The sequence below is a fragment of the Anabrus simplex genome, chromosome 8, assembly GCF_040414725.1.
Source record: "Anabrus simplex isolate iqAnaSimp1 chromosome 8, ASM4041472v1, whole genome shotgun sequence".
In the NCBI taxonomy this organism is placed as follows: domain Eukaryota; kingdom Metazoa; phylum Arthropoda; class Insecta; order Orthoptera; family Tettigoniidae; genus Anabrus; species Anabrus simplex.
Window position 1 is genome coordinate 225,640,687 of NC_090272.1, and position 26,056 is coordinate 225,666,742.

Below are 26,056 nucleotides of genomic sequence, written 5' to 3' on the forward strand. Positions count from 1 at the left end.
AGTTTAGGGGAAGGCCTAAAACCTAATTCTTAAATATTAACATTATTTGTGGTCTTATCTCATTGAAAATTGGTATGTAAAGTAGGAGAAGGAGCCACTACAAACGAGGATATAAATCATTTAATTCATGCTAAGTGAAATGGTAGTTAAGTAGAAGACCTAAAATTTAATTCTCAAATAATTATATTATTAGTGATCATACGCTAACTACTACATAACCAGAGTTATATAGAATTAAATTTCAGACCATTTGTGCCTTATACATTTTTACCGTACCGGCTATGATAACACAGATATTTGTGAATTTGTATTTTTGTTGCTAAGTCCATATCAACGCCGAGCCATGAGAAAATGGGTTAACAGAATTTAATAAAAATTGGTATATAGAGTTGGGGAATAAGAAACTACAGTCTAAGCTATAAACAATCTTATTCATTCTGGATGAAATTGTAGTCTAGGGGAAGGCGCCTAAAATGTAATTTTTAAATAACTATGTTATTCGTCTTATCGAAAAGTACTACATAAAAGTTATAGAGAATACAATTTCCACCCATTTATGTTTTATTCAGTCTAACCGTACCGACTCTGACAAGAGTGGTATTTCAGAGTTGGAAGAAAACTAAATGTGAAAGCCTACAATATCGAAAGTGCATAACTTTGATCAACAATAACATTACATTGATCATTGTTGGTTGTGATGTTCTTTGTCTCTTATGCCGCCTCTCAACTCCAATAGATGGGATTACTGCTGCGTACCGAGTATAATAGCCTGACTGAATATTGGCGGGAAATAGCCGGGGAGTTAGAAAATTTTCTTCTTTGCGTGCCATTCCTCTGCTTCATACATTTTCTGATACAATTGGTACGTAACACATTGGTTCATCATAGTACTCCAGTTATTCGATCCCTACTCTGACGCTCTGTTTTGAATGAGCAGTGGGCATACTTAAGGCAAAGGCTCACTTAGTAGAGTAGTAGTATGCCCTGGTATAGAATAGCAATTTAGACCTATTCCAAATTACAGCACCACAATTCACTGAATAACTCAAAATTCAACCCTGAAAAGAACTGTTTTTTGGAAAAGCTTCTTCCTCTTCATTTTTATTAACTTCTACATTCATTTTATTCCAAATTAGCAGTGAAGAGGTGGTTTCTCCTCTGGCTTGGAGGAAAAATTTGCCTCCAAGTCAGATAGATTTTTCCACCACCAGTGTAGTGAATTGATACTTTTTGACTCATCGGGTACTCCTAGGAAACAGATTAGTAAAAGGGCATAGTTTTTGCTCTGGGAGTCACCACTATACGACCCCCTCCCCACCGAAAAGGGACAAAGAGTGTTCACGGCTCACAGCTGTCTCCGGCTTGGTCATTCCAGCTCTGGAACTGTGGACTGTTAGATCGGCAGCTTAGTCCTGTTCATTAAAAGTGAGAAAATGTGTGGTTTTTCATTTGATAGAGTATTTCATATGAAAGCATCGCTTCTAATCGTGCCATTCCTACTGACATCATTGTAGGATGTTCATTTCATTTTGGAAAACCCCTAAGACAGTCTTTCTGAGGATGTAAAAATGCAAGTGGAGAGTGAGTGTCTACCCTTATAATGAAAGCTCAACAACCTGATTGTGACTGATGGTATGCAAGAGGGGCTACCTTTACAGTGAAAATTCCCTAACTCAGTCTTCACATGAGAAAAGATGTTTGGTGACTTCCCTGTTGTGTTTCTAGGGTAACGTTAAGAGCTATGCAATTTTATACAATCTTGCTCACAACGTGTACACTACCTTACCTAGAATTCTGTATACAATGTAGAATTCCGTAGCGAAGCACGGGTACATCAGCTAGTAATAGATAAATGAGCACAGGCCAGGGTTAATTGCTGTGCCAAAATTTATTGATTCGAACAAACCAAACATATTATCGCGATAAGTAAAGGACACTCAGTTACAATAGCCAGAGATACTGACTCAATTTAGGTACATAATCTCTCGAAGGGGAACCAGCCCCATAACCAAGCAAAAGGTTTCCCAAAATTTTAAGGAAGAGAAGAGCCTCCAACATTCGCTTAACTCATTACAAAGATTAAGTAAGAACATGAGTTACATAAGTATTACATAAATATTCTCCCTCTGATACAAAGTTCACTAAACACATAGCATTGAAGGTCGAACCCAGGAAGCAGAAGGCTTCCTGTCTAGGAAAGTTAACAGACTTCAACAGCGACCTTCTGAAGATTCTCAATCCTTTTTAGATACATTGCTTCACTTAAAAGAGGGCAAAATTACATACTATGCCCAATTTCCATAAAAACTCAAATACAAACATACCAAACAGGGGCTGAGCCACCCAACAAATATTATAAAAATTACTAGAATAAACTAGAAATGACCCAGTTAAAACTGGCATCATCATCATCATCATTATCGTTGACCAACTCCAGTTTCCCAGGTGTGGTATACGAGCCCCTTCCATTTTGTTCTGTCCATGAACCATTCTTCGTTCACAATCCGCTCCCAATCCTGACCTCTCTCCTCTACATCCTTCTTCACTAAGTCCGTCCATTTTTCTCTAGGTCTGCCCACTGGTCTCTTTCCCCTGATTTCTCTTTCATACTCCTTTCTTGCAGACCTGTTGGCACTCATTCTTTTCACATGACCAAACCACTTCAGTCTTGCCTTTTGGATCTTCTGGAGTAAGGAGTCTTCTAGTCCTACGTCTTCTCTGACTTTTTCATTCCTGATTTTATCCCTCCTGGTCTTCTGGATCATTGTGCGTAGGAACTTCATTTCTGCAGCTTGGAGTTTTGAGTTGTACTTTCTTGTTAATGTAGCGGTTTCCAGGCTGTATGTGAGGATAGGGGTGTAGTATGATTTAAAGAGTGTCATCTTGGTTTTGAGTGGTATTTGTTTATCTCATATTAGCTGTCTTACTTGGAGGTAAAAATGTATTGCTTTGCTGATTCGACTATTTACTTCATATTTAGCTAAGTTATCCTTGGACATTATACTACCCAAGTACTTAAATTCTATGACACTGTCCAGCTTAGTGCCATTTAGCATTATTTCTGGCTGATTGTCACCTTTCTGTACCTTCAACACCACCGTTTTAGCCTTGTTGATGTTTAATCCATATCTCTCAAACTCCTGACTCCATCTCTGCAGTCTCTCTTCTACATCTTTCTCTGAGTTACCCCAAATTGCTACATCATCTGCAAATGCAAAAGCTTTTAAGTCTTGTTGCCCCTTTTCTTTTAGCGCCTTTAATATGGTATCCATTACAATGATAAATAATAGGGGCGACAAAGCACTACCTTGTTGTACTCCCCTTTTTGTCTCAAACTAGTCTGACAGTCCAGAACCGACTTGTACACAGCTTCTGGTTTTCTTGTAAAGCATCTCAACTTTTGAAATTAGACTGCTTGAACTTCAAGCTTTCTCAGGCACTCCCAAATAAGCTCCCTTGGTATGCTGTCATAGGCCTTTTCAATGTCAAGGAACAGTAGATATAGAGGCTTTTCTTTTTCCCCAATGTTTTTCCATCAGCATCCTGACAGCAAATATAAGATCTGTTGTTGATCTTCCAGGCCTAAAGCCATATTGTTCCTCTTCTAAAAGTGGTTCTACAATTTCTCGCAATCTATTCTCTACAATTTTTTCCAGAATTTTTAGTCCATGAAAGAGTAGAGTGATGCCACGGTAGTTGGTACATTTCCGTCTGCTGCCTTTCTTGAATATAGGTACAATTATACCTTTCTTCCAGTCTTCTGGGATGGTATTTTTCTGCCATACTACATTTAGGAGTCTATATAGCCATTAGATTGCTGGGGTTCCTCCTGCTCTTAACGTGTCCACACTTAACTCATCTATTCCTGCGGCTTTCCCTTTCTTCATACTTTTAAGGCTCTTCTCCATCTCCAGCCATGTGATTGGTGGCTCCATATTTTTACTGGGCTCTTCACTTTTTCCAGATTCTTCTCTGTTTTGAATTACATTTGATGCCTCTCCATTCAGGAGCTTGTCAAAGAAGGTCTTGAATTCTCTCCTGATTCCATCTTCCTCTCGTACTACTGATCCACTGTCCTGCTCTATTACCTATGTCTTCTAAGTTACTTCACTTGTTTTTAATTACTCTGCAAAGAAGTTTCTTGTTTCCTCTGCTGTCCTCTTCCAACTTTTCCACAAACTCATTCCATTTTTTCTCTTTCTCTTCTCTTATTATCCTCTTAGCTGTAAGTTTTTTTTGCCCTGTAGAGTTCCTGTAGTTTAGTTATTTCTTGGCCACCTGGATCTTGTGCATCTCTTTGCTTTTCTTTGTCTAGCATCTTTTTTGCCCAATTTCTCTCTTTTATAGCCAATCTGACCCTGTCATTCCACCAAGGTGTCTCTTTTTCTTTCATGGTCGGTCCTGTTACTTCACACAGGTCTTTAGCTTCACCTACCAAAGTATCCTTAAAAATTTTCCATTCTTCTTCTACTGTATTCATTTCCCCTTTTGGTAAGTGTCTCTGTATCCTAAATTTATATTCTTCCTTCAGCTTGGCTTCTTCTAATTTCCAAGTCTTCACTTTACGTTTTCTTTTTCTTTTCTTTGGGGTTGTGTTAGCCACATGATTTAAGTATGCAATCAATAATCTATTATCACTGTCCATACTCTCACTGGGGATAACTTTGACATCAGTTACATATTTCCCTCCTACTTTGTTGGTGATGATATAGTCGATGAGAGACTTATGTTTTCCATCCCAGCTATATCTTGTTATCTTGTGGCTGTCTTGTTTTTTGAAGAAGGTATTTTTGATGATCAATCCATTTCTTCTGCACAAATCAAGCAGTTGTTCACCTTCGGCATTTCTGTTCCCAAACCCATGTGGTCCAATGATTTCCTCATAACCAAGTCTGTCTGTCCCAACTTCTGCATTTAAGTCCCTAATGATGATGACATTTTCTTCATCAATTATATCCTCTAGATCTTGACAGAATTGTTCCTTCTCTTGAGCGCTACATCCAACCTGTGGTGCATATATCTGCACTACCGTGTAATTTGTGGACTCCAGCTGCATAGATAATTTAATGATCCTATCATTCTTATAGGATACTTCGGTAATGGCGTCCATGTCTTTTGTTATCAGGAAAGCTACACCATTTCTGGCCTCTTCCTCGCGTCTACTCCATACTAATTTGTAGCCATCTCTGAGAATCTTGCTACCTGCCTTTCTCCATTTTGTTTCACTCATTCCCAGTATGGATATATTTTTCCTCTTCATCATATCGATAAGTTCTTCAGTTTTTCCAGTCAGGGTCAAAATATTCATAGTCCCAATTCTTACATTGTTCTTCGGACATATCTGTCTTTCATCGGAGCCATGTTGGCCGTCATACCTGCCAGATCTGCTCAAAGACTTTGTCAATTTCGGTATTATTCTTGATCTCCATCCGAGGCTCGTTTGATTGTTGAAAGCAATTCAAAGACACTACCATGGATCTTCGCGTTGATACTTTGTTATGCACTAGATGGTCAGTGCCTAACACACATTTCCTCATGTCAGTTAAGTCTATGGTTTACCCGCCGATACTTGGGAGGCTGATTTCAGTGGTTGCCCACTGGGCGATGGGGTCACATATACAACGATAATTTACAACCGAATGCTGAATTTGAAGGAATTTTTGCCTGTAGCTAACCCAAGATATCATTTCAACGTGATAATACAATTATCTGAAAAGTCCCTCCCTTTGTCTTTAAAGTATTTTGACAAGGCAGCTTCCTACCTTCCACGCCTGCTAAGAAACCAGCCTCGGTGAGGCAGACATCCCAGTATGTGCGTAGCACACGCTGATTCTCATTGGGCAAGCCAAAAGAGCCGGGGAATGTCAGCGTGTCCATGGAAGGAAGAAGCGGGCCAACCAACATAAATGGACAGTGGTGCTGCAAGGTGGAAGCAAACTTCCTTTACCCTGCAGCCATAAAGAGGAGAGGAAAGGGGCAAGTAATACAATTTATTAAGAGGATATAGAAAGATAACACACACAAATAATAGAAAAATTAATTCAGAGCGACCTGCAGGAGCTCATAAAATCCATAATACAAAAGGCGAATGGTGAGGGGGTGAAATTCATGGCACAGACCTCCCTCCTGAAACCTCAACCAGGTTGGGAAAGTTTGTTTGTCTTTTTACACATGGTAGAGTTATTTTCTTCAGATGGATAAATATCATCTTGCCTTACAGCAAATAAAATAAGAGTCACATATTCTTGCTTCACAATTTGCTTAACAATAAATCGATGAGGAAAGAGGCTGTCCATATTCATATCCCGGGATAAAAAAATAAACCAGTTTTTCATAAATGATGAAAGGAGTTCCAACACAGTCGCCAGGCAAAAACTTCAACCGTCAAGGCCAAACGAGTCATGGGCCAAAGAAAACCTGAAGTTCATAATCATGCAAAGCCTGTGGCAGGCAGCCACAAGAAGACATCGAGACAGCAATCAGAGCATAAATCCCTATAATAGACAGTGGAGACTGCTCAAGATAGTCCATCAAGTAACAGGGGCCAGAAGAAATGGCCCAAGGAGTCGATGTACACTAGGGAGTAGCTCACATGAGGGTCTCTTCCCATGGGCTTGGGATGAAGATAGACACTCCATAACACTGGAACACAAATCAAAAAGGTCAGCAATTGTCCAATACAAGCCGATTAGGTAGAAGGAAGGGGACCACAAAGGCGACCCAGACCGCTACCGGGCGTGGAAGGGAAGGCACAGATAGGACTCTGGGAGGGCTCACATATCAATCAAAGAAAACACCTACAAGATAAGGGAGATATGAGACCACCAAATAAGCAAATTACAAGATCAAAAGGAAAATGTACACACACAAAATTAGCAAAACAAGTAGCACAGGTACACGCCAAACAAATAAAACAAATGAAAAGGCCTCTAAGCAGGTTTAACTTGGGAAAGGTGAAAGCGAAAAGCCCCCCTGCCATCCTAGGATCCCCCCACCAACAGGGTGACCAGAGTGAGAAAGTCAAGAATCTGAAAGGGGCCGTGAAAACAAGGAGCCAACTTTCCAGAGGGAACAAAATTCTTAATAAATACATTATCCCCGACGGCCAGGCTGGTAGCTGACGACCCTTGTCATAGCGCTCTTTTTTGCTTTGATAAGAAGCTTTAAGGTTCTCCTTAGCTTTCTTCCAATTAGTCCGGATTATAAGGGGATCCACCCTTTCGGGCAACAAGTTATTAATATGCCACAAATTAGAAAGCAGGGAGTTGGGAACAAACGAAAACATGAGGGGGAAAAGGGGAAAATTGGTGCACCTCGTGCACAGCGGAGTTGAATGCATTAGCGAACCTTGGAAAGGAACTGTCCCACATCTGTACATCGTGGTGATGGTAGGCGATGAGGGCAGGGTGTAAATTCCTGTTAACTCTCTCAGCGTACGAAGGCTGAGAGTAATAAGAAGATGTCGTGACGTGAGAAACCAAAAGGCTAAAACAGAACTTCTTGAATGGGTTAGACATGAAAGCTCTTGCATTGACCGAAACCAAATACTGACTAGGAGCAAATGATGAAAATATAGTCTTCAAACACCTAATAGTAGTCTCAGCATTGCCCATCCTCATCGGAAATACCACGAAAAATGAGTGAACCATCAACGCATACCAAAATAAACCTATTTGATTCAGCCTTCGATCTTGGGAGGGAACCTACAAAATTGACATACAGACATTCCATCGGATGGGCAGCTTGCGTGGAACACGATAACCCAACTCGGGAATTAATAGATGGCTTACTAACCTTACAAATCTTACATGCCTTGACAAGTTCTCGAACTTCTCCAACCATTCCCTTCCAAATAAAATTTTCTCTGATCTTTTCCCTAGTTTTAAATACTCCCTGATGACCTGCAAGGGGAGTTTCATGGAAGTACTTAAAAATCATAGGTACCAACACTGATGGAATTACCACCTTCATCTTACGATCATACCGGGAGGAACAACAAAGAACCTCAATACGTAAGGATCAACAATTTTTCCATCCTTCAAGTCTTGTGTGATAGGTGCCAAGACCTGGTCTTCTAATTGGAATTTACCTATGTCATGATACAAGAGAGGGGTATCAGATAAAATAGCTCAACCAAAGGTAATGAGGGAGAGAACTCAGAGAGGCAGGGCTCCTCATCAAGAGTGGGTTGATCTGAAAACATATGGCTGAGGGAATCAGCTACAACATTTTTGGAACCTCAAATATGACGGACATGAAATTGGAAGGCGGAAATCCTTATGGCCCAACGGGCCCGACGACCAGTTTTCCTTGGTTTTCCAAGCACCCAACTTAGGGCCTGGTTGTCGGTCTCAAGCTTGAACTTAATGTGTTCTAAGTACATACGATATTGTTCTAGAGCAAAAAGGACAGCCAACATCTCAAGCTCGTACATGGAGTATTTAGCTTCGAGGGGAGTAAGAGCGCACAAAGCATAAGCAATAGGGCGTCTCCCCAAATCAGAATCCTGGAGCAAGATGGCTGCGACAGCTGACAAAGAAGTATCGGTTTGAACAATGAAGGTCTTTGTAAAATCTGGCATGGCCAAAACTGGGGCATTGGAAAAAGCTCATTTGAGGTCGTCAAAAGCAGCCTCCTGAGAAGTTCCCCACTGAAACCTTACTCCCTTAAGAGGTGCCACACAACTGGCAAAATTAAGAACAAATTTTCGGAAGAAGTTAACAATTCCAACAAAGCGGGCTACAACTTTCACGTCCTGCGGAGGAGAAAAATCCTGAATGGCCTGAGTCCGGGACTGGTCGACCAAGACGCCACTTGAAGACACAATATGCCCTAAAAAGGACATTTGGGGCTTGGCAAAAAAACACCTTAGATATTTTGATTGTCAAGGCGGCCTTCCTAAGATGCAACAATACTTCATTGAGGTGCTGGAGATGATCCTCGAACGTCTCAGAATAGACGACCACATCGTCAAGATAGTGATAGAGATAGTCAATCTTAATATCAGAAAACAACCGATCAAGAAGCCTAGTGAGGACAGCAGTGCCCGTTGAAATTCCGAAAGGGAGACGGCAAAATTCATAAAGGTTCCAGTCTGTCGCGAAGGCCGTTAGATGTCGATACTCTTCCATGAGCAGAATCTGGTAATAAGCTTGATTGAGATCTAACATGGTGAAGTACCTAGCTATCCTAAACCATGAAAAACACATATGTAAATCCAGAAGTGGAACCGACTACAAGACCACCTTACGATTGAAAGCCCTGTAATCCAGCACAGGCCTGTAGTAACCTCCCTGGGGCTTGGGCACAAGGAAAATAGCGAAAGAGTAAACTGAGGTAGAAGGCCGTATTATCCCTTCCTCAAGCATTTGGTAAATGATCTCTTTAACACCTGCATTTTAGAGGTAGATAAGCAGTAAGGTGGAAACCTGACAGGAACCAAATTATTAACCTCTATCTTATACACTAAGATATTCGTCATCCCCAGTTTGTCAGTAAACACATCCAGGAAAGTCTTGCACAGCTCCCTGATACAGTACACCTGATCCTCAGTCAAATGGCTAAGATGCGACACCACTTTGTCCTGAGGCGGTGATGCTAACAACATTGAAGCAGAATTCTTGATATGTATAGGGATTTTAGTCATTTGAGAAAACTTCAACCAAACCAAAATAATTGAAAAAATTTGAACCAAGGATGACAGAATACGGTAACTTACTCATGACATACAAAGGAAATTTCCAAGTGAAATTGGAAACATGGATTTTGCATTTTACTACTCCCAGAACCTCAATTCTGGAAGAATTAGCTGACACAAGGGAAAGCAAACCCGGAGACTGTTCGGGAAGTTTGCAGACAGATTTATGCCAGGCAAACCATCTTTCACTAATAAATGATACTACACTGCCAGAATCAAGAAGGGCTGAGACTGGCTCATTATTTATTTCCACCTCAACCAAGGGAGATAAACCCTTAACTTCCATGGATATGCCTAAACAGCCCGCGGGACAAATGGGAAAATGTTCACCGAAAGAAAAAGATTTATGATGGTCAACAGGGGAAGGTAATTCAACACCATTGGCCTGAACCACCTCCCGCTGTAGTCAGGAATTATCTGGAGTCGTCACACAATGCCGCAAGAGATGACCACCGACTCCACATTAAAAACATATAATATTACTAGTCCTAGATGGAACCTCTACTCTAGAACCTGTGCTAACTCCTTGAGTGTTACGAGATCGAGAGGGGCATTTATTGCACAAATGATCAGGTGCATCACAGCTATAACACTTTCTTAATAAGACAGGCTTATGTACAACCGAATACTCCCTCACATTATGACTAACAGGGGGCAACCTTGTAACACGAAGCGAGTCCGCATGGCGAATACCTTCGGCAGATACCACCATCAATTCCAACTCCGCGAAACTATGAGATTGAGTAGCAAAGCACAAACAGGAGCGGTATGACAGGGAAATGCCCTCTACAATCGTAAGAACAATCTCCCCCTCAGTATAATGTAACACAAACACCCTGGCGTAAAATTTGACATTAGAAATAAATTCAGTTAAAGGCTCATCCAAGAGTTGAACCCTGAAGCAAAATTTCAGCACTAAAGAGTGGAGAGCAATAGCCAGAATAAAATGAGTAAGCAAATGGGCATGAAACTGCTGAAGTGACAACTGTTCAGAAATAGCATTGATTATTTTATCAGAAAACACTCCTATAGTATATGGATAAAAATTTGCACGTGAGTTAGTCCGAACATTAGGGCATGATCTTGAAATTCAACAAAAAATCACAAGAAGGTGACTACATCATCCACGGAATTTACCAAATAACGAGGAACGTTTTTCAACATAATATTTAATGGGTGAGGGATTCTAGAAAAGGGCAAGTTCACAGAGGGCCAGGTTGATTGCTGAATTGAGGAATTAGCCTGGGGGGGTTCCCTGGGGGGGAACCCTAGGTAAGGAACACTGCTGCAACTCCAGCGAGCCTTGCGGCACATCAGACTCAAGATTACAAATATCCTTATTTGATGCCTCCTCGACCCGATTGACAGAAGGAATAACAGGTTTCAATTTAATGGAAAGTGCGGCCAACCAAGCCTCAACCTATCCTGAGAGTTGGACTGACTTGTCCTTTAAAGCTCCAACTTGACTTAATAATTCCTCTAATTCTAAGGAAAGTAAATCTTCCGCCCGATGAGCATAATGGGTTAAACGCCCTTGTACTCGTTTTAACTGATGGAGGGGCGCTACATTGTTTTCTAGAAAATCCGTAACTGAGGACATATCAGTTAAATTAGTTTGAATAAGGGACGCCGAACTCACATCCTCACTGTCGGAGAAATGGGGCACTATGATGACTTTGCCTAAATTTGTTTGTAATAATAGCTTATCCGCTTTAACTGTCCCTTTTGATTCTAAATTATGAATTAATAATTCGTATAAGAGTTCTCTTTTCGAAGAGATCCAGGGTAGGCCACATCTCGAGTAGCCATAGTGGAAATATCTCAAGCCACCAAGCAATATGACAAACACGGTAAATGAAGGAGACCTCCCGCGCTCAATATTGCCTGGAAAAATAAGTGGTAGGAGCTCAAATAAGCAAAGAAGTTGTGGGCCAAAGGATCAGAGCATTTTACCAGTAGGGTGACAAACATAATAGATAAATAAACGCAGGCCAGGGCTAATTGCTATGCTAAAATTTATTGATTTGAACAAACCAAACATATTATAGCAATAAGTAAAATACACTCAGTTGCAATAGCCAGAGAAACTGACTCAATTTAGGTACATAATCTCTTGAAGGGGAACCAGCCCCATAACCAAGCAAAAGGTTTCCCAAAATTTTAAGGAGGAAGTCAGCCTCCTACATTTGCTTAACTCATCTGAAAGATTAATTATGAACATGAGTTTCATAAGTATTACATAAATATTGTCCCTCTGATAGAAAGTTTGCTAAACGCATAGCACTGAAGGTCGAACCCAGGAAGCAGAAGGCTTCCTGTCAAGGAAAGTTAACAGACTTCAACAGCGACCTTCTGAAGATTCCCAGTCCTTTTTAGATACATTGCTTCACTTCAAAGAGGGCAAAATCACATACTATGCCCAATCTCCATAAAAACTCAAATACAAACGTACCAAATGGGAGCTCAGCCTTCCAGCAAACATTATAAAAATTACTAGAACAAACTAGAAATGACCCAGTTAGAACTGGCATATACAACAATAATTTACAACTGAGTGCTTAATTTGAAGGAATTTTTGTCTGTAGGCAACCCAAGATATCATTTCACCGTGATGATACAATTATCTGAAAAGTCCCTCCCTTTGTCTTTAAAGTATTTTGACAAGCCAGCTTCCTATCTTCCACGCCTGCAGCAGTCCTGGGGTCGAGTAGCAAGCAGGTCCAACCCGCACTAATGGCCAAGCCAGGTGACTCGCATTCCGCGATGTAAGGAACCAGCCTCGGTGAGGCAGTCACCCCAGTATATACGTACACGTGCTGACTCTCATTGGGCAAGCCAAGAGAGCCGGGGCATGTCAGCGTGCACGTGGAAGGAAGAAGTAGGCCAACCAACATAAATGGACAGGGGCGCTGCGAAGCGGAAGAAACTTCCTTTACCCCGCAGCCATAACGAGTGGAAAATGGGCAAGTAATACAATTTATTAAGAGGACATAGAAAGATAACACACAATAATAATAGAAAAATTAATTCAGAGCGACCTGCAGGAGCTCATAAAATGCAAAATAGGAAAGGCGAACAGTGAGGGGGTGAAATTCATGGCACATGATATAAAGCAATTTGTATTAAAAAAAAGTATATATATATATATATATATATATATATATATATATATATATATATATATATATATACACCCTTAAAAATGCCTTCAAGCTACTTCTGTCTTTCCATTGAAAATTTTTCAACATTTTCTTTCAGTCATTTCCAAAAGTGGTTTCACATTTTTTTCACAACTTAATCACATACCTTTCATCAAGAGCAGATAAAGCTTGAGGAAGCACCGAGGTTAACATAGACAGTTTTGGAAATCATTAGTTTGTTCTTGACTCATTTCCACTAAATTTTTCTCTCTTGTGGCACCTTCATCAGTGAGATAATCCAGTTTAATCCCATGTTTATGCACTTGTTTAAGATATTCTCATTAATAACTTCACCATTTAAATCATGCATTTTCAAGAAACCAAGAGAGTCCTCTCTCAAGCTACCTTAATTAATGTACTGCAAACTGTGCAAGTTTGGCACACGGTTTAGGTCATGGAGCTATCAACTTGCATTGGGAAGATAGTGGGTTCGAACCCAACTGTCTGCAGCCCTGAAAATAGTTTTCCGTGGTTTCTGATTTTCACACCAGGCAAATACTGCAACTGAACCTCAGTTAAGACCATGGTTACTTCCTTCGTATTTCTAGCCTTTTCCTTCCCCATGTCTGCCATAAGAGATATCTGTGTATCGCATTCACAATGTATGAGCCTCATATCAATATTACCATCTCCTAAAATCAAGAAATATTTGCCACAGTTCATCTTATCCATGATTTCTTGTTTGTTGAGCATCTCACATAAATTAATCATATCATTTTGAATTTGAATACTTAAGTCAGTTGCAATCTTTAGATGACTTAAAAGAGTTTCATCCTACATCATTCGATCATAGCAGATCCTAAATTGTGAGTTCCAACCCAACAAAGGTAGTAGATATTTGAAGCGTGGAGTTGAGTCAATACAGCAAGCATGCCATGTGATGTAGTGTTGGGATGTAAAAGATCTCTGGTGACATGTTCAAGGTTTACCCATCTAAAATACTTAAGTGAAACTCTGCAATAGGTTGTGTGGTAGATTTCCAGTTTCCCTGCCATTCAGATTTGGTACAATAGACCATCAAAATTGTTGTAGCAACAGTCCAAAAATGCCTGCACACTGTAGCAGAGATTTCATCATATTTTTAAAAAAGCTGTTAAGATGTATTATGCATACTTCTTAGATATAAAAATTCAAGACATATTTTGATTTAGACTAAATGATGCAAACTACTTGAAGTTAATCTCAAACATATTTGTCTATCTGCATTGACATACAAGAGTATCTTACAACTTCTGAAAAACCATCTGTTGTTCAGTGTTCTAAGATTTTCTCAGAGTTGCAAGCCATATATTTTTATTTTAACTATCAGAAGGAGTTCCCTGATCTATAAACTTTGTGTTGTATGTTCTAGGTTTCGATAATAGAAGAGAACCCCTTCTGGTGGCAGAAAATGGGAAATGATGTTAACTCTCATGTCATTTCAGTCTCCCTCCTAGAAAGAAAAAAGAAACGAGAAGCTAAAGAACTTCCCAAACCTATAGATCTGTACCTTCGTGTAAAGCCACTTGATGAAATTCCTATAGTGAATGGCTCTATGAACCTAACTCTGGATCCAGAAAAAGTGGATGAGTTTGAAAGTAACATTCCCATACATAGAATTGATCTCAAGGAGGGAGAAACAGTATTTGTCAGTTTTGAACCATTTGAGAAATCTGACATTGTAATGAAGGTAAGTTAAGTTAAATTAGTATTATTTGGTGTTTTGAAACCAAATTAAAATAGTAGAATATATGAAATGACAGGTCCTCATTGATGGTCCATCTTAACAGATCACTCATCTTCATCTGTGAAGTGTGGGATAAGAAGAAAGCTGAATAAATACATAGAAGGCAAGGGATAAACAGATAAAGATGAATACAGATGGTAAAAGACTAGAAATTCAGTCTTTCTGTATGAGTAATGGAGAGGAACAAGCAAGTGACAAACCATGTCATATGTATAAAGATAAGAACCTGAAGACAGCAACAGGTTATTGTGGTGAGAGGGTACAAGGACAATGTTGATATCTTCTTACTCAGCAGGCTCTCAAACGACCTTAATTAATGTACTGCAAACTGTGCAAGTTGGGCACATGGAGCTATCAGCTTGCATTGGGAAGATAGTGGGTTTGAACCCAACTGTCAGCAGCCCTGTGGTTTCTGATCTCAATTCCAGGGGTAAATCCCTATGTGCCTCTGCTGTTGCTCCACTTAGTGGCATGCCCAGGCTTCTCTCCGATCCCCGTTCTTCTACGTCTATCTATGAAAAGGAGGAAAGGTTGTGTAGCAGAATTCAGATTTATGGGAGGGCTTGTCTATTGCAAGGTGACAGTATATGAAGATGTGGAGATAGTGTTTCTTTGTTGCCTTTTCTTATTGTTCTATTTCTTCATGCTGCCCTGTCATTGTGTTTATCCTATTGTGTGTTCTACTCATGATATATCAGTGAAGTAAAGGTAGGGTTCACCAATTCAATACAAGTTCAGTATCAATAAATAGATAGTTCCATCCTCAGACATTGACAAATAAAAGCTATATAAATTGGCAAGATCCAAATTAATAACATACATACATACATACATACATACATACATACATACATACATACATACATACATACATACATACATACATACATTATCATTATAGACTGTTATGCCTTTCAGCATTCAGTTTGCAAGCCTCTGAGAATTTACTAAACGTCGCCACAATCCTCGATTTGCAACTAGTGTTGTGGCCTCATTTATTTCTATACCTCTTATCTTTAAATCGTTAGAAACAGAGTCTAACCATCGTCGTCTTGGTCTCCCTCTACTTCTCTTACCCTCCATAACAGAGTCCATTATTCTCCTAGGTAACCTATCCTCCTCCATTCGCCTCACATGACCCCACCACCGAAGCCGGTTTATGCGTACAGCTTCATCCATCAAGTTCATTCCTAAATTAGCCTTTATCTCCTCATTCCGAGTTCCCTCCTGCCATTGTTCCCACCTGTTTGTACCAGCAATCATTCTTGCTACTTTCATGTCTGTTACTTCTAACTTATGAATAAGATATCCTGAGTCCACCCAGCTTTCGCTCCCATAAAGCAAAGTTGGTCTGAAAACAGACCGATGTAAAGATAGTTTCGTCTGGGAGCTGACTTCCTTCTTACAGAATACTGCTGATCGCAACTGCGAGCTCACTGCATTAGCTTTACTACACCTTGATTCAATCTCACTTACTATATTACCATCCTGGGAGAACACACAACCTAAATAGTTGAATTTATCAACCGGTTCTAGCTTTGTATCACCAATCTGACATTCAGTTCTGTTGAATTTCTTACCTACTGACATCAATTTAGTCTTTGAGAGGCTAATTTTCATACCATACTCATTGTACCTATTTTCAAGTTCTAAGGTATTAGACTGCAGGCTTTCGGCACAATCTGCCATTAAGAGCAAGTCTTCAGCATAGGCCATACTGCTTACATTTCCACCTAACTGAATTCCTCCCTGCCACTTTATATCTTTCAGCAGATGATCCATGTAAACTACGAACAGCAAAGGTGAAATATTACAGCCTTGTCTAACCCCTGAACCAAGAACTCATTCTACCATCAATTCTCACTGAAGCCCAATTGTCAACATAAATGCCTTTGATTGATTTTAATAATCTACCTTTAATTCCATAGTCCTCCATTATAGCGAACATCTTTTCTCTCGGTACCCTGTCATATGCTTTCTCTAGATCTACGAAACATAAACACAACTGCCTATTCCTCTCGTAGCATTTTTCAATTACCTGACGCATACTGAAAATCTGATCCTGACAGCCTCTCTGTGGTCTGAAACCACACTGGTTTTCATCCAGCTTCCTCTCAACGACTAATCGCACCCTCCCTTCCAAGATGCCTGTGAATACTTTGCCTGGTATACTAATCAATGAGATACCTCGATAGTTGTTGCTTATAGATAGGTGCAATTACTGCTTGTGTCCAGTCTGAAGGTACCTTACCAACACTCCACGCTAATTTTACTACCCTACGAAGCCATTTCATCCCTGCCTTCCCACTATACTTCACCATTTCAGGTCTAATTTCATCTATTCCTGTTGCCTTATGACAATGGAGTTTATTTACTATCCTTCCCACTTCCTCAAGCATAATTTCAGCAACATCATTTTCCTCCTCTTCATGAGCTTGGCTGTTTGCAACACCACCATGATCATTTCCTTTTACATTGAGAAGATATTTAAAATATTCCCTCCACCTCTCCAGTGATTCCGTGGGATCTATTATTTCACCTGAATTACTCAAAACACTGTTCATTTCCTTTTTCCCTCCCTTCCTAAGATTCTTTATTACTGTCCAGAAAGGTTTCCCTGCTGCTTGACCTAGCCTTTCCAGGTTATTACCAAAATCTTCCCATGACTTCTTTTTGGATTCAACAACTATTTGTTTCGCTCTGTTTCTTTCATCTACATACAAATCCCTGTCTGTCTCGGCCCTTGTTTGGAGCCATTTCTGATAAGCCTTCTTTTTACGTTTACAGGCTGCTCTCACTTCATCATTCCACCAAGATGTTCGCCTTTTCCCATCTTTACACACAGTTGTTCCTAGGCATTCCCTTGCTGTTTCTACTACAGCATCCCTGTATGCCACCCATTCACTTTCTATATCCTGAACCTGCTTACTGTCTACTGTTCGAAACTTCTCACTAATCATATCACCGGGCGAGTTGGCGTGCGGCTGTGAGCTTGCATCTGGGAGATAGTAGGTTCGAATCCCACTATCGGCAGCCCTGAAGATGGTTTTCCGTGGTTTCCCATTTTCACACCAGGCAAATGCTGGGGCTGTACCTTAATTTAGGCCGCGGCCAATTCCTTCCAACTCCTAGGCCTTTCCTATCCCATCTTCGCCATAAGACCTGTCTGTGTCGTGCGACGTAAAGCCCCTAGCAAAAAAAAAACTAATCATATCCATGTACTTCTGTCTAATTTCCTCATCCTGGAGATTTTCTACCCTTACTCGTTTGCAGACAGATTTCACTTTCTCTACCCTAGGCCTAAAGATACTTAGTTCACTACAGATCAGATAGTGGTCTGTATCATCGAAAAATCCGTGAAAAACTCGTACATTCCTAACAGATTTCCTGAATTCAAAGTCTGTTAAGATATAGTCTATTATGGACCTGGTACCCCTAGCCTCCCATGTGTAGCGGTGAATAGCCTTATGCTTGAAGAATGTATTCGTAACAGCTAAACCCATACTAGCACAGAAGTCCAGCAAACGCTTCCCATTCCCATTAGCTTCCATATCTTCCCCACATTTACCGATCACCCTTTCGTATCCTTCAGTTCTATTCACAACTCTCGCATTGAAATCGCCCATTAGCACTATTCTGTCCTTGCTGTTGACCCTGACCACGATGTCACTCAATGCTTCATAAAACTTGTCAACTTCATCCTCATCTGCACCCTCACATGGTGAATACACGGACACAATTCTTGTCCTAATTCCTCCCACTGACAAATCTACCCATATCATTCGCTCATTTACATGCCTAACAGAAACTGTGTTGCGTGCAATGGTATTCCTGATAAAGAGCCCTACCGCAGACTCTGCCCTTCCCTTTCTAACACCCGTCAAGTACACTTTATAATCTCCTATCTCTTCCTCATTATCTCCCCTTACCCGAATATCACTTACTCCTAGCACATCCAGATGCATCCTCTTTGCTGACTCAGCCTGTTCTACCTTCTTTCTTCCATAAGACCCATTAATATTGATAGCTCCCCATTGAATTCCATTTCATTCGCCAAGTTGTTTCCAAGAAGTCCCTCGCCTGTCAAATGGGAGTGGGACTCCATTACTCCCATAGGTCCGAGGCTTGCTCAAAGTGTTCTGAGCTCGGTAAATTCATGAAGCAGGATGCTGCCCTACTTGCACATATTCCAAGTGAGGATCTCTCCTCTAACGGGTTATGGACCACCGGTGAATTGTATAGTCCTAGCCGCCTGAGCACAAGGAGGGCCACGACTCAGAATATGTCCGAGATGCCCACTCCCATTCCATAGCAACTGGTATCCTGACTCTCAGGACCACTTACTAGGCCACTCAGCCGTTGCCCAGGGTTCACGAACTAGGACGTGACTACAGTAAAGTTATATTCAGAAAGTAAATACTTCACTCTATTTTTCGACATAGTTGCCAAGTTTGTTCAAACACTTATCATACCTCGTAACCAATTTTAAAATACCCTCTTCATAGAAACTTGCCGCCTGCTCCGATAACCAAGAGTTCACTGCCGTTTTCACATCGTCGTCATCATTGTAATGGTTGCCAATGAGGTGATGTTTGAGGTGGAGGAACAGATGGTAATCGCTCGGCGAAAGATCAGGACTGTAGGGTGGGTGGTCTAAAACTTCCCAGCCAAAACTGTCCAATAAATCGCGGGTCTGACCTGCAGTGTGAGGTCTTGCATTGTCATGGAGAAGGACAATTCCCTTTGTCAGTATGCCGCGTCTTTTGTTTTGAATTGCTCTGCGTAGCTTTCTCAGGGTTTGCCAGTATGCTTCTGCATTGATAGTGGTTCCTCATTGCATGAAGTCGAACAACAAAACACCATGCCTATCCCAAAACACCGATGCCATGATTTTGCACTGGGACAGAGTCTGTTTGGCCTTCACCTTTACAGGCGAGTGTGTGTGTCTCAATTCCATGCTCTGTTGCTTCGATTCGGGCGTGATATGCGAAACCCATGTTTCGTCTCCAGTTACAATCTGACTCAAGAAGCCATCACCTTCTTTGTCATAACAAGTCAAGAACTTCATCGCACACTCAAATCTTTGGTTTTTGTGGTCTTCTGTTAGGAGTTTCGGGACCCAACGGGAGCACAGTTTCCCAAACTTTAGGTGTTCAGGAACAATGTTGTAAAGCACAGATCTCGACACGCCAGGAAATTAATTTGAGAGACCTGTTATTGTGAAGCGCCTGTTCTCACGAATCTTCGCTTCAACTGAAGCCACCAAATCGTCCGTAATCAAAGAAGGGCGACCGGAGTGGTCCTCATCATGGACGTTGTCACGGCCATCTTTGAATTGTCGTACCCACTTACGCACTTTGCTTTCACTCATAACAGTATCACCGTACACTTTGCAAATCTGTCGATGAATTTCTGCAGCAGACAGGTTTCTTGCTGACAAAAACCGTATCACTGACCGAACCTCACATGCGGCGGGCGAGTTGATAGTCTTAAACATTTTGAAAGCACAGAACAGAACCGTACAGGTTAGCTACAGAGCTGAAACTGAGCACAGTTGTTCCCGAGGCATGCCAGTACATGACGCATGCACTCGTTGCGATATGCGCGCGAACTACTAGTGTCTATAAAAAAACGGACCTTACTTAAAAAACACGCTTCGTAGTTTATTTCATAACTTCAACTACTATTTATTGGTGGAACAGTAGAAAACAATCAGAACGCACAAACATGTCACATTGTTTACACTCGAAAGGCAGACAGCACATTTCAATTTGATAAAGTCATCTTTTTGTCAGCATACTTCACACAAGATTTTACTCTACCAGAATTTTTTTTTATTGAGTGGAATTGTTTCGAGATGTGGTTGCAGCAGGGGGACTCCTTTTTGTTCCTACTAATTTGTGGCAAGTGAAATTTCCTATCAGCTGTTTGTCAAGTTGCTTCCTGAATTCTAACTGTATTTTGCCATGTCTATTGCTCTGGTCAAACATAATAAATTAATTCACTGTTGGAATGTTTATAATGAAATAGAAGATGTATTTCCACCACTTCACTGATCGTCTGCCAACATCATAGTTTGAATGAGCTTGATCACTTTACCTACTTTTCATGTACTGGTACTTCTCTACATTTTCTGGGTTAGTACATCAATTCTTTCATTGCCATGCCCCCTCTTTTCTTTTTGTTCAGGGTTACAAAAGCTTCAAGGTTTCTGTTAGTACTGAGGAAGGGATCATATCTTTTATCATGCCATACAGTGGCAATGGCCTCTCCAGCTTGCATGAATTTAGAATCCCCTCTTTTCAGTTTCAGGCTTTTGGTGTTTCTGAGGGACAGAAGGAACAGATAGACTAAGAACAAATTTATTATTTATAGACAAGTTTCAGAAGGGCAGGGTATACAACTGTTAGCCAATGGACTTTTGTCGTTCCACAACCTTATGTCTTATTTGCATGACTATGAACAAGTTCCTAACAGGCACAAAAAATGGCTCTACAGGTATATACATAAAATATATCTATACAAACTCCACATTAGAAAGGTTAATGTGAGGGTCTTTCAGTCTCTTAGAGACAAATGTCCAGTTCTTCCAGCCAAGAGGGTGCCTCAGGGGTACCTCGGTGAATGTCCTCGATGGAACCAGCAAAAGCTCACAGAGGGCAGTCCTTCAGAATGTGAAGGTTTTTTTGCACTTCAGCACAACAGTCATAAGCTGGAGAGTCTTTCCAACCCCACTGACGCAGAGCAGAAGCACTTCTTCCTACTCCGCAGCGTATCCTGTTGAGTGTGGTCCAGGTGGATCGAGGAAGGTTGAACTGAGGCAACTTTGTAGTTGGATCCCTGATGTTGACCATGCCATGAGGGAGTGATTGAGACCGTTCGTGTTTCCATATTTCATCAGGCTTGAAATGCGAATCAACTAATTACTTTGCCGTCTTCCAGGCAGGTTTCCGTGACTTGAACCTCATTACGGCATTTTCATCTGTATCCTGATGTATTGGGAGGTAACTATTCTTTGCTATCCTGGTCCACAGTCTAACAAGGGCGCTTTGCCGTTTGATGTGAGGTGGCTGATGTTGCTCAGTAATGGTAACTATCGAATAGGAGTAGAGCGCAATGTACCAGATATAATTCTCATTGTGTGGTGTAGTTGGACATCAACCAGACTAGTGTGGGAGCTATTTAGCCATACAGAGGAGCAATATTCAGCTGGTGAATATACGATTGCTAGAGCAGTTGTTCGTAGTGTGCATGCATCTGTGCCCCATGAAGTACCAGTTAGTCTACCCAGCAATTTGTTACGTCTTTTAAGCTTAGCAGCCAGTTTCTCAAGATGGCGTTGATAGGTTAAGGACCTGTCTAAAATTACACCAAGATATTTTGGGTTGGTATTACACTGCAGTGTGTGGTTTCTGAACCTGATCGTTGGTTGATAGTTTGCCAACATGTTATTTAGGTGGAACGTAGCTACCTCTGTCTTTAGTGGACTAGGTTTCAGGTGCCATTTTTTGAAATAATCACCCATCTTGTCAAGGACTTGGGATAGAATGTCTTCTGCCTCATTGAAGTCTGTTCTTTGTGTGGTGAGGTTGATATCATCTACATAGATGAACTTGTGAGGTACAGTTTCTGGGAGATCATCGATGTATAAGTTGAAGAGAATGGGTGACGAGACTGATCCCTGTGGCAAGCCATTATTAAGTTTATGGTATCTGCTATGGACATGTTCTGTATGAATTTGGAAAAATGTTACTGAGCATATATTTTATCAGGGTGAAAATTTTAAGACATGGTATAGTCCTGATGAGTATCAGAAGAAGGCCATCTTTCCAAACGGTGTCATAATCAGCCGTGAGATAAAGGAACACAGATAGATTTTTTCATTTTCCTCTCGAATCCTGCTTCAAGGAAGGAAGTAAGAACCTGATCACCGCAGACTCGACCATTCCGGAAACCAGCTTGCTCAAGTGGAATAAGGTGTTCAATTGCAGGAGATATTGTATTGAGGATCAGTCTTTCTAGAAGCTGATATGTAACACTTAGTAGAGATATGGGTCTATAGCTATGAGGTGATTTTAGATCCTTGCCTGGCTTCAAGATAGCAATAATTTTAGCTGTTTTGAACAGAGCAGGCAGGCGGCCTGATTGCAGAAGAAGCAACTTGATTTCTCGATTGTCATTACCGTGAGGCCCTGTAGGGCAGTACGGTGGCATCTTATTGTTCTTATTGCTCTATTAGCACCACCCGAGGACACATGTGGGATACTTTAAGGTTAAACCTACGGACGTTGAGCAACGTTGTCCCCCCATATGACTGTGTCCCCAGGACTAAAGTTTAGGACAGTCTGGTGCAAAAAGGAATTGGACAGGGATTAATAAAAATGATCATGGCAATGTACCTGGTACAAGGAATGTTGTAGTTGCATGCAAACACAAGTTGGCAGGACAAGTTGGTTCAAAATCACTAGTGGGCTGAGACAGGGAAGCGTTCTATCACTAATCCTGTTTACAATAGTAATGGATGACATCATGAAAACAGCAAAAGCATCATATGGTGGAAGAGAAATGAACGTGTTGTTATTTGCAGATGATATTGTGATTTTTCGGAGAAGATGACGTGAAGGTTTAAGAACAGTTGGATGTGGTGAATGGGAAGATCGAAGAATGGATTGAAAATAGTGTAGAAGAAAGTAATACTCTTGTTATGGCTAGAGGGGAAGAGGAAGGGAAAGGTCAGATTAGACTTGCAGACAAGCCCTTGGAAGTTGTGGAGACGTTCAAATACCTGGGGAGTGAATTAATGGAGAATGCTCGACTGGATGCTGAAATTAGTAAGAGGATTCAAGCTGGAAGCTGTTTCCATCATAGTGTAAGAAACATGTTATGGGACAAGGATGTGCCAATGGAAGCAAAGGAAATTACCATATGTACAAGATGTATTATATACCCATAATAACTTACGGAGAAACTTGGACAATGACAAAGAAGGATGAGAGTCAAATACAGGCAGCCAAAATGTTCTTGAGGAGTATTATTATTATTATTATTTATTTTCCACTAATTGTAGTTACAATTTAGGGATGGTGAATGGAGAAAGGGCATAGCCCCATATACACAAAAGTGCCTCCATCACCACTTAAAATTATAATATACAAATATACAATTACATTCTACATGATGTTCTTATATACAGTTAAAATAATTACAGATACAGATACAGAAGAGGAGTAGAGACAAAATAAGGAATGTGAACATCTCGGAAGAAATTGGAGTGGAAAAAATTAATGATAGAGAAGAGCCGATTAAGATGGTTTGGGCACGTAAAGTGAGTGAGTGATGAAAGAATGCCAAAAAAGGTAATGAAGGCAAGGAAGGAGAGGCTGCAGATGACCTTGATTGAGATGGAATGACACAATCCAACACAGTATTAGAGAAAGAAATCTGGGACAGTGTTGGAAGAGGAGTGGTGGAAAGACCGAAGAAAGTGGAGAGGAACCATATTTGCCCCTACCCAGCTACAGCTAGACAATGGAACATGATGATGATGACAGATAAATAGTGGACTTAAAACTATATACCCCTTAGGGGGGCTTTAACTGGGGAGTGAGGAATAGTGACAAAAATATGCATTTCTATGAAACTGTTTAAATTATGAAGTTAAAATTTCAGATGTTATCCTAGGTATTAAATAACAGAAGGTTTGAAACAAATTCAACTGCTCAGAGAGTTAAATGGAGGTTAAGATCCGAAAACAAATATATTCATTCCCTCCTCCGAAGGGGTTTAATGTATGAAGACAAAATTCCAAATAGCGGTATATATTTTAAATCCTAGGTGTGAAATAGGAAATGCTTTTTAACTTTCCACCCCTAAAGCGTTAAATGAGGTTAGCTCCAAAAAATGAAATTATTCATCCCTCCCAAACTGTTTGACGTACAAAGTCAGACGACCATCGTCTGCGTACAAAGTTGTAATTTTATGAGAAGGGTCTTCTTTTATATCTTAGGTGTAAAATATTGTATACTTCAAAATATTTCTCCCCTAAGGGGTGTGGATAGTGGTTGACTCTCAAAAACACAATATCCATTCTTCTGAAACCGTTCAAGGTACAAACTTAAAATTTTACATGAAGGATGATCTACCCTAGATGTTAATAAATATTTTAAAACATTCACTCCCTAAAACAGCATTCATTCCTCCATTACTGTTCAATGTACAAAATCAAAATTTCACAGGTTAGTTGCTTTTACATCCTAGAAGTTAAATAAGAAAGGGTTTAAAACATTCAAATTATTAAGTATGTGGTTCAAAAAAGTGTTTGATCAGAAAATAAATAATTATCCCCCCAAAACTATCTGACGTATGAACTGAGGGCATATTTTACAGGCTCAGCTGACAGTGGACTCTCCAAATGTAAAACTTTGAATAATAACTTTCAGTTTAAAACCGTAGAGAAGCACGGGTATCTTGCTAATCTCTCTATGTATTACTTGATTTGACACTTTTTTGTCCCTCTCCAGCAATTATTTTCAGTAAAATAGACAGTGTATTCTGGGGTATTCCAAAGTGTCTTGCTATTTCACTCTTATTTTTTTTTAAAAACCTTTATCCACATCAAGGATGGCTGCTACCTTCTTAGCAAAAGTTACATTTTTTGTTGCACTCGAGTCAGTTTGGACAGAGACACTGTTGACATAAGCATTGATGCCTTTCAATATACCATACACAGTGTAATCTCCTACAGCACTGTATAAAAATGCACACTTATAAAAGAAAAACTATTATGGTAACTTTGACACAAGTGTAATAGACTGGTATAACTTGGAAACAATATTCTCTAATCCATGGGTAAATAATGCAAAAATCGAGCTTGAATTATTATTATTATTATTATTATTATTATTATTATTATTATTATTATTATTATTATTATTATTATTATTATTATTATTATTATTATTATTATTATTACTTGTGAGGTGTGGCTATGAAGTTGTTTACATCTATTAGTATTATTATTATTATTATTTATGTAGTTGTGTACGAACTTTATTTGATATAATCATGATCGTATTATTTGTGAGGTTATGCCATGAAACATCTGCTGCATATATATTAATGTGAGTTTATTTAATGTAAGAACACATAATTAATAGTATATAATTTATTATTACCTGTATATATGATGTATAATCCAATGCAGCATTGTGCAACACACTGTAATAATTCCAGAACAACGCAATGTATGACAAGATATGTGTAGAAACTTCCCTATTGGAGACTCTCGAATTTACGAGAAAACATATTGTATCATATTCTTCTAGAAGCCTGGCCAAGCAACGTATATAAAGAGGCAGTCTTGGGAGTAGAGTTGTTTTGATGAGACTTGTGTGGAAGTCGTGTTAGTCGAGTGAAGTCAAGTATGTGAATTGG

The 26,056-nt window shown here is 40.1% G+C and overlaps 1 protein-coding gene across 1 annotated transcript in view; it reads left to right on the plus strand.

The window, feature by feature from the left end:
* LOC136879384 (polycystin-1-like protein 2) overlaps positions 1 to 26,056 on the plus strand; it is a 421,935-nt gene that overhangs the window by 115,450 nt on the left and 280,429 nt on the right. The window contains exon 13 of the mRNA XM_068229099.1: positions 14,249 to 14,566. Coding sequence (XP_068085200.1) covers positions 14,249 to 14,566 — 318 coding nt within the window. The remainder of the gene's footprint in view (positions 1 to 14,248; positions 14,567 to 26,056) is intronic.